The sequence below is a fragment of the Opisthocomus hoazin genome, chromosome 18 (assembly GCF_030867145.1).
Source record: "Opisthocomus hoazin isolate bOpiHoa1 chromosome 18, bOpiHoa1.hap1, whole genome shotgun sequence".
In the NCBI taxonomy this organism is placed as follows: domain Eukaryota; kingdom Metazoa; phylum Chordata; class Aves; order Opisthocomiformes; family Opisthocomidae; genus Opisthocomus; species Opisthocomus hoazin.
The window spans coordinates 18,874,660-18,885,673 of record NC_134431.1 but is presented as its reverse complement, the minus strand read 5'-3'; the positions used below and the strand labels follow the sequence as shown (position 1 = coordinate 18,885,673).

General features: G+C 70.8%; 1 protein-coding gene across 1 annotated transcript; it reads right to left on the bottom strand.

Annotated features, from left to right (window-relative positions):
* Positions 1–842: 842 nt before the first annotated feature.
* On the bottom strand, positions 843–10,386 carry XKR7 (XK related 7). Its single transcript, XM_075438404.1, has 3 exons — positions 9,902–10,386; positions 2,197–2,396; positions 843–2,109 (listed from the first exon to the last, which is right to left on the bottom strand). The coding sequence occupies exons 1-3, from the start codon at positions 10,384–10,386 to the stop codon at positions 1,157–1,159; spliced, it is 1,638 nt and encodes a 545-aa protein (XP_075294519.1). The 3' UTR covers positions 843–1,156.
* Between the last annotated feature and the right edge of the window lie 628 nt (positions 10,387–11,014).

Genomic DNA, 11,014 nt, shown 5'->3' with positions numbered 1-11,014 from the left:
CTCCCCTGGGCAGGCAGGGGGGAGGCGGGGGGGGCAGGGGGGGCAGGGGGGGGGCAGGATCCCACCTTGGCTTTATACTGGGGAGCTGGGGGGGACGGATGCTGACGGGCAGATGGAGGGAAACGCTCCCGGCTGGGAAGCGAGGCCAAACCCGGGAGGGGAGAATGGAGGGGGGGAGAATCCCGCTCTGGGGAGCCCCGGCAACGCCAGCAGCCCCACGTGCCCCCCCCCAGCAGTGCCAGCCAGGCCCTGCCTCCCCCGGCCCCAGCGGAGGTAGAAAATGTCACCCCAAATGTCACCCCGAACGTCACCCCTCGGGTGAACGCAGCCCCCGTGAGCTGAAGCGGTTCCGGTGGGGCCGGGGGGGCCGGGGGGGTGCAGCCATCCCCCGCTGCCCCCGCTGGAGCCGGGTCCCAGCTCGGTGCCGGGGGGAGCAGGGTCAGCGCCTGCGTGCGAGGGGTCCCCGGGGCAGGGTCTGCACCCCACAGGGCAGCGGGGACCCCCTCGGGTGGGGGCACGGCGTGACCCTGAGCCGGGGGCACCAAGGACGGAGATGAAGGGGCTCCCCCATGGCTGGCACCGCAGGGTGGGGGGGAGGCAGGAGACGTGGGGGGGCTGCCCGGACCCCGGCTGTCCCCTGCCGGGGTCCCTGGGGGTGACAAGACCCCCACGCACACCCCGGGGCAGCTGCCCTCCAGCCCCATGGTCCGGTATGGGGTAGCCCCAGCACCCACGTCCCCACTCGCTGCCCACCCAGGTCAGACCGTGCCCCACCGTGCCCCCAGCCCCCCGCAGCCGCCAGCCCCCAGCCCGGGGGTGCCCCCGGTCCCCGTCCTGCCCCACCGACCCGGGTGAGCGCTGCGGGGCCGCGGCACCCACCGCCTCGGGCTCAGGCACCGGTGAGGTGTTTTGGCAAGGACGAGCCCCAGGGGAAGCCGGGGTGGCTGCCGGGGGTGGGACGGGGGTCTCGGCTGCGGGAGGGCGGCGCGGGGAGGGGGGATAGCACCAAGAGACCTCCCCGGCCCCCATCTGTGGGGCGCTCGGCGTGGCGGGGCGGCAGCGCCGGCAAACCCAACCGAAAGGCAAACGGCTGCGGAGACGCAGGGCGGCCGGGATGGCACCGGGAGAGCCTCGCCGCGGCCCCCCGCCCGCCGCCCTACACGGTGGTCTCGTACTCCAGCACCTCCTGGGGGGCCCCAGGCGTGCGGTACTGCAGGCGCGGGGTGGTGGGCGACGCGTACTCCAGCGCCAGGATGGTTTTCCGCAGGCGCCGGTCGATGAAGTGGGCGTCCCAGGCCGGGTACTTCTTCCTGGGCAGGTCAATGCGGATGACGGGACCCTCTGTCCGCGGGGCGCGGGCGGCCGGCGCCGGCGGGGCGCGGGGTCTCACCTGGAAGACGGGCACGCAGCTGTCCCGCTCCCCCGGCGCCCCGTCCCGCTCCCCCCCTGTAGTCCGCGGCAGCGAGCGGGGGGGGCTGGTGACGGCGTCCGTGGGGGACCCCGGCACTGGGGCCGGCCGCTGTCGGAAAATGCAGCCCCCAGCGTGGGGGCCGAACATGGGGCCGTTGGGGTGCAAGAGGCAGTAGTAGATGAACATGAAGAAGATGCCGAGGGCGAAGCTGGAGCTGACCACGCAGACGAGGATTAAGGCGTCGAAGTCGGAGGTGGTCTTGCGGTCGTAGTAGAGGAACCAGAGGACGGTGAGGGCGGCGTTCTCCGACAGCGTGATGACGTAGTAGATGCACATGCGGTAGCGGCTCCGTCCCTCCTTGACGTTGAACCAGCAGAAGATGTAGATGATGCCCACCACCATGTTGTAGATGATCTCCTCCCACTTGGACATGCAGAAATCCGTCTCGCCCTGGATGATCCAGAAGGTCATGATGCACCAGTGGGTGACGATGAAGATGCCGAAGTACAGCTGGAACACGGAGGCGAAGAGGGCGAAGGCGATGGCACGGGCGGCGATGGTGAAGAGGTGCCACAGGATCTGCACCACGGCCCCCTTGTAGGACATGGGCATCTTGTCCTCCCGCGAGTCCCGCAGCACCTTCTGGTAGGAGGCGATCATCCACGCCAGGGAGACCAGCGAGGCCGAAGCCGAGAGCCCTGCGGGGCGCAAAGCGGGGCGCGGCGGTGAGAGCCCGCGGCAGCCCAGCGTGCCCCCCCCCCAGCCCTGCCCGACGCCCCGCTCACCCTGCAGCGGCTCGATGCTGCTCTGCTGCACCATGATGCTGAGCTGCAGCACCAGCTGCGGCGCGCTCTTCAGGAAGGTCTCCAGCAGCCGCAGCATGCTGATGTCCGCGCTCTCGAACATCATCCGCCAGTAGAAGTGGCGGCGGCGGTGCTCGGCCTGCCACCGGCTCTGCAGCCCCAGGTACAGCGTCCGCAGGTACCTGCAGGAGGGGGGGTGGGAGGGTGAGACCAGCCCCCCCCGCCCGGACCCCCAGCCCAGCTGTCCCCACCACGCCGGGCAAACCCCACGACCGCCGCCGACCCCCGCCAGTGAGCGCTTCCCCCCGATCTGTGGCCATGGGAAGCCCCCCCACGCCGGGGGTGAGGGGTCCGCAGGGCAGCGGAGGTGCTGAGCATGGCCCTGTCCCCCCCCCCGGGGCCCCGAGGTGCTGGGGAGGGGCAGCTTGTGCCAAGGCAGCTCAGCACCCTGCTGATCCGTCCCTGGGGTCCCCTGGCCATCAGCCCGCTGCCCACCTGGCCATCGTGGTGCCCACCTGGCCGTCACCCTGCTGCCCACCCAGCTGTCACCCTGCTGCCTGCCCAGCCATTGCGGTGCCCACCCAGACATCTTCCTGCTGCCCACCCAGCCGTCACCCCACTGCCCACTCGGCCATCACAGTGCCCACCCAGCCATCACCCCGCTGCCCACCCAGCTGTCACCCTGCTGTTCCCACCTGGCCATCACGGTGCCCACCCAGACATCACCCTGATGCCCACCCAGCCATCATGGTGCCCACCCAGACATCACCCTGATGCCCACCCAGCCATCACCCCGCTGCCCACCCAGCTGTCAACCCGATGCCCACCCAGCTGTCACCCTGCTGCCTGCCCAGCCATTGCGGTGCCCACCCAGCCATCTTCCTGATGCCCACCCAGCCGTCACCCCACTGCCCACCCAGCCATCACGGTGCCCACCCAGCCATCACCCCGCTGCCCACCCAGCCATCACCCCACTGCCCACCCAGCCGTCACCCCACTGCCCACCCAGCCATCACGGTGCCCACCCAGCCATCATCACAGTGCCCACCCAGCTGTCACCCCACTGCCCACCCAGCTGTCACCCCGCTGCCCACCCGGCCTTCACAGTGCCCACCCAGCCATCATCCCGCTGCCCACCCAGATATCACCCCACCGCCCACCCGGCCATCACGGTGCCCACCCAGCCATTGCCCCCCTCCTCCACGCCCCGGTGCTGCCCCTGCGCAGGGTCTGGCTCCCGCCCTGCCAGGGGTCCCACCCGCAGCCCCGCTCTCCGGCCACCCGTGGGTTTGGGGTGCCCTGGGGCCGAGCCCACCCCGGCTGCCCCTGCCCCGGCCAGGTCACGGGCACCGGCCGGTCGTGCCGTGGTGCCCGTGGGAGGCTCCGGGCGCTCGCACCGGCTCTTGGCAGGGCTGCGGGCGCGGGCACACGCCGGCCCCGGCCATCTGCTCGCAGCCGGGGTCAGCGGAGGTGTGCGTGGCACGGACGCAGGCACCGGCTGAGTCACCGCCAGCGGGGACCCTTCCCCATGGCACGGGGCCCGATCCCGTGGGGGAGGAGGGGAGCAGAAAGATGCAGTGGGAGGACGCGGGGCCGTAAAGCTCCCTCGCAGCCTGGTCAAACCGCAGAGCCACGGCCTCGCCAGCAGCTCCAGAGACCGCTGCCAGCCGGCTCCGTCAGCCCGGAGCGTGGGAGAAACCCCGATCTCAGCACTTCCAGCTCCTCCATCAGCTCCCACGGCAGGGACAACCGAGTGCTCCCACCCCAGGGCTGCACAACCCCGAGACCACGGTGGGGGCCATCAGCTGGGGCCATCGAGCCCCCCATGCCACCGCGCTGCTGTCCATGCCCACCCCGGGCAGCCCTGCCAGCTCCTTCGGCGTGCGGGAGGGCAGCACGGGCACGGTGGTCCCACGGGGCTCCCGGGGTCCCCCTGGCACCACCTGCCCCATCCCCTCCCGCCCTGCCAGCAGCCCCCACAAGCCCCCCCCGGAGCTGGCAGCCGGGCAAGACGCTGCCGTCAGCAAATAACGCAATTTCAGGAGTTCCGCCCCGGTTTTGGCGGGTGCCGGTGGCTGCGGGGACCCCCACGGCCCCACCGCCAGCCCGGATCCCGGCCCCCGCCGGCACCTTGGCGCGGGTGTCAAAGCGATGCCTCAGCGTCCGCCTCGGGGGGAGCGGCTGATCTCAGCCCCTGCTGCAGCCCGTCCCTCGCCGGGCACACGGCTGCCGCTCGCCCGCGGCCAAACACGGGGGACAACGACGCTGGGGGTCCCAGCCCCGTGCTGGGGCTCCCGGCACAGGTTTGGGCTGCGCCCCAGCCCCTCACCCTGCTGGGAGCTGCCCCCCAGCCCCTCTCCCCACAGAAGGGCCCGGGGAGGGACCCCCCTCACTGCAGGGTGCGAGCCAGGGGCCAGCCTGGGGACAGAGGGGACAGCGAGGGGACGGAGGGGACAGCGTGGGGGAAGCTATGGGAGCAGCAGCGCAGAGCCCGGGATGCCGCAGGGCATCGCTGCTGGTCCCAGGGCACCCACGCGCGAGCGAGACCCGGACCCCGGCGACCTCATCCTCTCCCTGTAAGCAGCCTCGCTAATTGGGCTCGTCAGCGCCGTGATCCCGCCGCCCGCAGCAGCCCCCCCCACGCACGGAGCCCGGAGCCGCGCCGGCCCCGGCCCCTCGGCCGCTCAACGAGTGACCCGGGGGCTCCCCAGCTCTCGGCGGGGGCACGATCCTCTCCCGTCTTCCCGTCAGCCCCACAGAGCTCATTAAAACGCGATTCCTTCCCCGCACGGAACGTTGGTTCTGATTTGTCGTGCATTTGATCACCCCGTGGCGTTTCAGCCCAGAGAAACGTCCCCATGCGCCGACAGCACCCGGCGAGCGTTTACCAACCCAGCGCCGCGGCAGCTGCGTGGGAAATACAGAACCAATCACTTGATAAAAAAAAAAAAATCATTTAATTTTCAAAAATTCCAGTTCTGGGCTCCCCAGTTCAAGAAAGATGAGGAGCTACTGGAGAGAGTCCAGCGGAGGGCTACGAGGATGAGGAGGGGACGGGAGCATCTCTGCTACGAGGAGAGGCTGAGGGAGCTGGGCTTGTTCAGCCTGGAGAAGAGAAGGCTGCGAGGGGACCTTAGAAATGCTTATAAATATCTGCAGGGTGGGGGTCAGGAGGACGGGGCCAGACTCTGTTCAGTGGTGCCCAGCGACAGGACAAGGGGCAACGGGCACAAACTGAAGCAGAGGAAGCTCCAGCTGAACCCGAGGAAGAACTTCTTCCCTCTGGGGGTGCCGGAGCCCTGGCCCAGGCTGCCCAGGGAGGCTGTGGAGTCTCCTTCTCTGGAGATATTCCAGACCCGCCTGGACAAGATCCTGTGCCCCCTGCTCTGGGTGACCCTGCTTCGGCAGGGGGGTTGGACCAGATGACCCACAGAGGTCCCTTCAAACCCCCACTATTCTGTGATTCTGTGATTCTGTGAAAAAACTGATGATGTGGCAGAAACCGACCGCGAGAGCGCTCCGGGCGAGTTGCTGCCTCCTTTGCGTCCCAAAGCGGAACCCCGCGGAACCCCGCAGCAGGAAGGTGGTGGGCTCGGGCGGGCGCCGGGTTGGCCGGAGCCCACCGTGGCCAGTTGGCCGCCAGCGTCACCCTTTGGCCCCCCAGCTCCCGGTTACCGACCCTGGTTTTGAAGCGTTGGAAAAAAAGCGAGGGGGGAAAAGCCCGATCCTGGTTCTGACCAAAGCCGATAACCGCCGCCCTCCAACGGAAAAGGACGAGGGGCTCCCTGGTCTGAGAGGGAGCGACGCGGAGTGCGGCTTCCCTAGAAGGTAATTTGGGATCTCATCCCTTAATCTTTCACTTAAACAAGGAGAAAATTGCTTCCCTCTTGCAGCCATTTTAATCCCTCGCCAAGTCAGGTCATCGGGGAGAACTGCACGTGTGACACCGCGCCGATGACAGCCCCCGCGCCCTGCTGTCCCCACGCCCCAGCGTGCCCCGTGTCCCCGGTCCCCGGGGCGGGCGGGAGCAGCCGAGGCCGCTTGTGCTCGGGGAAAGGCTCGATCCAGCCCTAAAAAGCCCCTTGTCCTGCCCACAGGAGCCGGGTGGGGACCCCCAGCAAGAGGCAGACCCCAGCGCTGGGTCCTGCAGCGGGACGAGCTGACGCCCCAAAGCTCCAGGGCTGAGAGGGGTCCTGAGCGGGGAGAGCAGAGCCCCGGGAAGCAGAGGGGCTGGGGGGGAGCAGAGGGGCTGGGGGGGGGAACCTGCGTGTCCCAGCTCTGCCCCTCGCCTTGTGAGCCCACCCAGGGCACTGCTGAGAGCGCCCGTGGTCCTGGGGCTGCCACCAGGCTGGAGTCAGCACCGAGGAGTGGCACCGGGACCCCAGGCCAGCAGAGGATGGGGGGACAGCGGCTGATGGGGGGCTTTCGGGGAGGAGAGGGCACCCCGGGTCTGGCTCCGGTGACCCCCAGGCAGCCAAACAAGGCGTGAGCCTGGGCGAAAGCAGAGCCGGGGGCACGGCGGGCGGGGGCAGGGCTGTCCCCAGCGCAGCGGGACCCGCCGGGACACACCAGTCCGCTCACGGAGGCGGCAGGGACCCCTGCCCCGCTGCCGGGCGGGGGGCACGCACAGCACCCCATCCCCGCGGGGTTTCCTCGGTGAAAAACCCGGGGACTTTTTGCCAGGAGGGTGGATAACGATATCCAAGCTGCAAAACCAGCCTAGAAGGAGCCCCGGAGCGCGGCGGCTGGGCCCACGCGCGCACGCGGTCACGCCACCGCCGCTGTCTCCGTGGTGGAGAACTTGCGTGTGCGTCACGAACGCGCCGAGGACAACGAACTTGGGCAGCTTCCATGTGGGGTAATCCCGGAGCGAGGGCTCGGAGCTGCCCTCACCGCCGCGACGCGGCTGTGTGCGACTCGGGGGTCCTCGTCGCAGCGGGGGCTCGGGGCTGCGCGGCGGTGGGCTTGGTAGGGGTGAGACCTGCTGAGGAGACCCCAAGGTGGGGAGAAGGTGGGTAAATCGGGGAAGGGGGAGATGTTTGGCAAGGGGCACGGTGCCCTGGCCAGGGGAAAGCCTTCCCTTCCCACGCAGCGTGTATCCCACACCTCGTTAGCCGCCACGTCCGCCTGCGCCGGCTCCGAGCCCGCTAACGGGTTTAGCAAACCGCGTTTAACCGGGCACCCGAGCTGATCCCCAATCCCCAGCTCAGAATCAGCCTCAGCGGCGGCTCCCGCCCGGCTTGGCCCGCGGGGTCAGAGCTGAGAGGAGCCGCTTTAATTGGCTTCTGAGCCTCCGCCGAGCAGCGGAGCAGGACACCGGGGCTGACACCAGCGGGAGCGAAGCCCCCAGCCGCTGCCCAGCCCCCGCTCAGGCCAGGGTCGGGCGATTGCCCAGGGCTGGCAGCGGGCAGGCTCAGCGGCCGCGGTGCCAGGGAGCTCCATCCTCTCCCTCCCCAGCTCCTCGGGCACACGAAGGCAGGGCTGGCACCCCTCCCGCAGCCAGCGGACCCCGAGAGCTGCCACGGGGACGCGGGGTGGGATCGGGGAGGGGCAGGGGGTGGCTGCAGAGGGGGTGGGAAGGGGCAGGAGCCCCTCCAGCACCGCGCACGCTGCACCGCGGAGCAAAGCTCAGCATCCTGGGAGCATCACTGGGAGAGCAGCGGAGGAAGGAGCGCAGGCAGAGAGCAACAGGGAGCGGAGCAGCCTCTGCGACGGGAACAGCATCGGCACCCGAGCCGGGAGCGCTGCTCGCTCGCTGCAGGGTCCGGGAATTCGCCATTGTCTCCACTCCCCCCCCCAGAACCAGCCCCCCACCCCGACAAGCAGCCTGGCGCCGGTGCCCTGGCCATTCCCCGCTCCCCGGGGACGGAGCTCAGCAGAGCTGGGGGCAGCGGTGCCGGCCCCACGGCACAGGGGAGGAAGGTGCCGACAGACCCTCGGCTCGGTTTCAGGGAGTCTGCAGAGGCGCAGGCGGGGGGCCCTGAGCCCGCCCAGCACAGCCTGCCTTCCCCAGTCCCAGGAAGGGGAGCCCGGCCAGGCTGGGGACAGATGGCACCTCCCCACCTGTGACCCCCCAGACTGCAGCGAGCTCCAAGTGGGAGCACAGGGGGACACCCCGGGACGATGTGAACCCGAGGTGGTCGGTGCCCAGGACCCCCGGCACCCTGCTGCTCCCCAGCAGGCCCAGTGCCACCCAGCCACAGGGACAGCAGGCCTGTGCCACCCCTCTGGGCTGCGGGACCCTCACACCAGCTCCTGCCCGCACCCCTCACACCCACAGCTGGGCTCTGCTGGGGGGGGGGGTCTCCCCCGCCACCCATCCTGCTGTGGCTGCAGAGGGATTGATCCCCGTGCCCCCCCGCTGCCGGGGCCCCTGCTGCACCTCACCACCCCCACCCACTTCCCCCCATGCCCTGCAGTCCCCACCCATGTCCTCCGTGCTGCACCCTGCTACCCCCACCCATGTCCCTGCTGCACCCTGCCACTGCCTCCAGCCCCAGCCCAGCATTGTGACCCCCGTACCTCCAGACCTGCCCCAGCTGCAGCAGGGGGTGAGGCCCCAAAATAGCCCCAGCCCGGTCCTCTGGCCCCACTGTACCCCTGTACCCCCGTGTCTCCAGAGAGTGGATGAGGCCCACAGCAGCCCCAACCTGGACCCCCAGAAACCCAAGGAACCCCAAGCCGGCCCCCCCCTCCCCCCTCATATGCTTTGTACCCCCCTGTAACCCCCTGTACCCCCCGTACCTCCAGACCTGCCCCAGCTGCAGCAGGTGGATCAGGTCCTGCACCAGCCCCATCCCAGACCTCCGTACCCCCCCTGTACCCCCCCGTACCTCCAGACCTGGCCCAGCTGCAGCAGGTGGATCAGGCCCTGCAGCAGCCCCATCCCGGACCCCCAATCCCCCCTGTACCCCCCCGTACCTCCAGACCTGGCCCAGCTGCAGCAGGTGGATCAGGCCCTGTAGCAGCCCCATTCCAGACCCCTTACCCACCCTGTACCCCCCAATCCCCCCGTACCCCCCCGTACCTCCAGACCTGGCCCAGCTGCAGCAGGTGGATCAGGCCCTGCAGCAGGCCCATTCCAGACCCCTTACCCACCCTGTACCCCCCAATCCCCCTGTACCCCCCCGTACCTCCAGACCTGCCCCAGCTGCAGCAGGTGGATCAGGCCCTGCAGCAGGCCCATTCCAGACCCCTTACCCACCCTGTACCCCCCAATCCCCCTGTACCCCCCTGTACCTCCAGACCTGCCCCAGCTGCAGCAGGTGGATCAGGCCCTGCAGCAGCCCCATCCCAGACCCCATACCCCCCTGTACCCCCCCGTACCTCCAGACCTGCCCCAGCTGCAGCAGGTGGATCAGGCCCTGCAGCAGCCCCATCCCGGACCCCCAATCCCCCCTGTATCCTCCATACCTCCAGACCTGGCCCAGCTGCAGCAGGTGGATCAGGTCCTGCACTAGCCCCATCCCAGACCTCCGTACCCCCCCTGTACCCCCCCATACCTCCAGACCTGGCCCAGCTGCAGCAGGTGGATCAGGCCCTGCAGCAGCACCATCCCAGACCCCCGTACCCCCCTGTACCCCCCCGTACCTCCAGACCTGGCCCAGCTGCAGCAGGTGGATCAGGCCCTGCAGCAGCCCCATTCCAGACCCCTTACCCACCCTGTACCCCCCAATCCCCCCCGTACCTCCAGACCTGGCCCAGCTGCAGCAGGTGGATCAGGCCCTGCAGCAGCCAGACGCAGAGGCGGCAGCAGCCGCGGGGGCCGCGGGCGCTGTCCCTGGTGCTGCCGGCGCTGTCCCTGGTGCCGCCGGCGCTGTCCTTGGTGCTGACGGCGCTGTCCTTGGTGCTGGCGGCGCCGAAGTCGTACACGAACCACCTGAAGCTGAGCAGCTGCACCACCAGCGAGGGCAGCAGCACGAAGAGCAGCGTCAGCCCAAACCACCACCGCTGCCCCCGCACGTAGTAGTGGGCCGCCAGCCACAGGTCCGAGGCCCCGTCCGCGAAGCAGACCAGCAGGGCGCAGAGCACCCAGCAGCCGTCCCGCAGCCGGTACCGCCGGGCCGGGGGGGCCGAGCCGCCCCCCCGCCTCCCGCCGATCCCCTCCGGGCTCTCCAACCGCACCGCCGGGCCCCCGCCGCCGCCGCCGCCGCCGTCCGACTTCGCGGCCATGTTGTCGGGGGAGAGGAGGAGAAAGGAGGGAGCGGGAGAGACTTCCGGAGGGAGGACGGAGCCGCCGAGCCCGCCCCGGCAGCGCCCGCCCCCGCCGGCCTCGCCCCGCGCCCGCCGCCCGGCCCGGCCCCGCCGAGACCCCCCCCCGCCGGCCCCGGGACCCCCCGTCCCGCCCCCGCCCCTCCGGAAAGGGCGGCCCCTTCCCCCCCCTCCCCAGCCGCCGCCGTGGGGTCCCGGGGGAGTGCGCGGTGCCGGTGGGCTCCTCCCCGAGCCGCTGCCGGGGAAGGCAACCGGCCCCCCCCCCCCCCCGCCACCCGGTCGGCCCCGGCCCCCCGGGCTCCCCGCCGGCAAGGGCCGCCCGGCCCCCCCCGAGCCCCCGCCCGGTGCCAGCGGGTGACTCCCCGCACCCGCCCCGGTGCCGGCGGACCCCCCCCCGGGGCAGCGGCCGTGCTGTCCGGCACCCCCCACTCAGCTCGCCAAGGACCGGAGCTCCCGGGGCAGCTGCTGGGGGGCCCTGGGCTCCCCCGGCCCCGAGGGTCAGCCCCCAGCCCGGGCGAGACCCCGCGCGGAGGTCCGGGGGGCCCTGGGGGGACGTGGATGCTGCGGGTGCCCGGGGACGGGGCAGCAA

Excerpts from the sequence above, each read along its gene's own strand:
- XKR7 (XM_075438404.1), bottom strand. The coding sequence starts at position 10,386 with ATGGCCGCGAAGTCGGACGGCGGCGGCGGCGGCGGCGGGGGCCCGGCG. Across the intron at positions 2,397-9,901 it reads CAGCTGGGCCAGGTCTGGAG|GTACCTGCGGACGCTGTACC; the intron begins GTACGGGGGGGA and ends CCCCTCCTGCAG. Across the intron at positions 2,110-2,196 it reads CAGCATCGAGCCGCTGCAGG|GGCTCTCGGCTTCGGCCTCG; the intron begins GTGAGCGGGGCG and ends TGCGCCCCGCAG.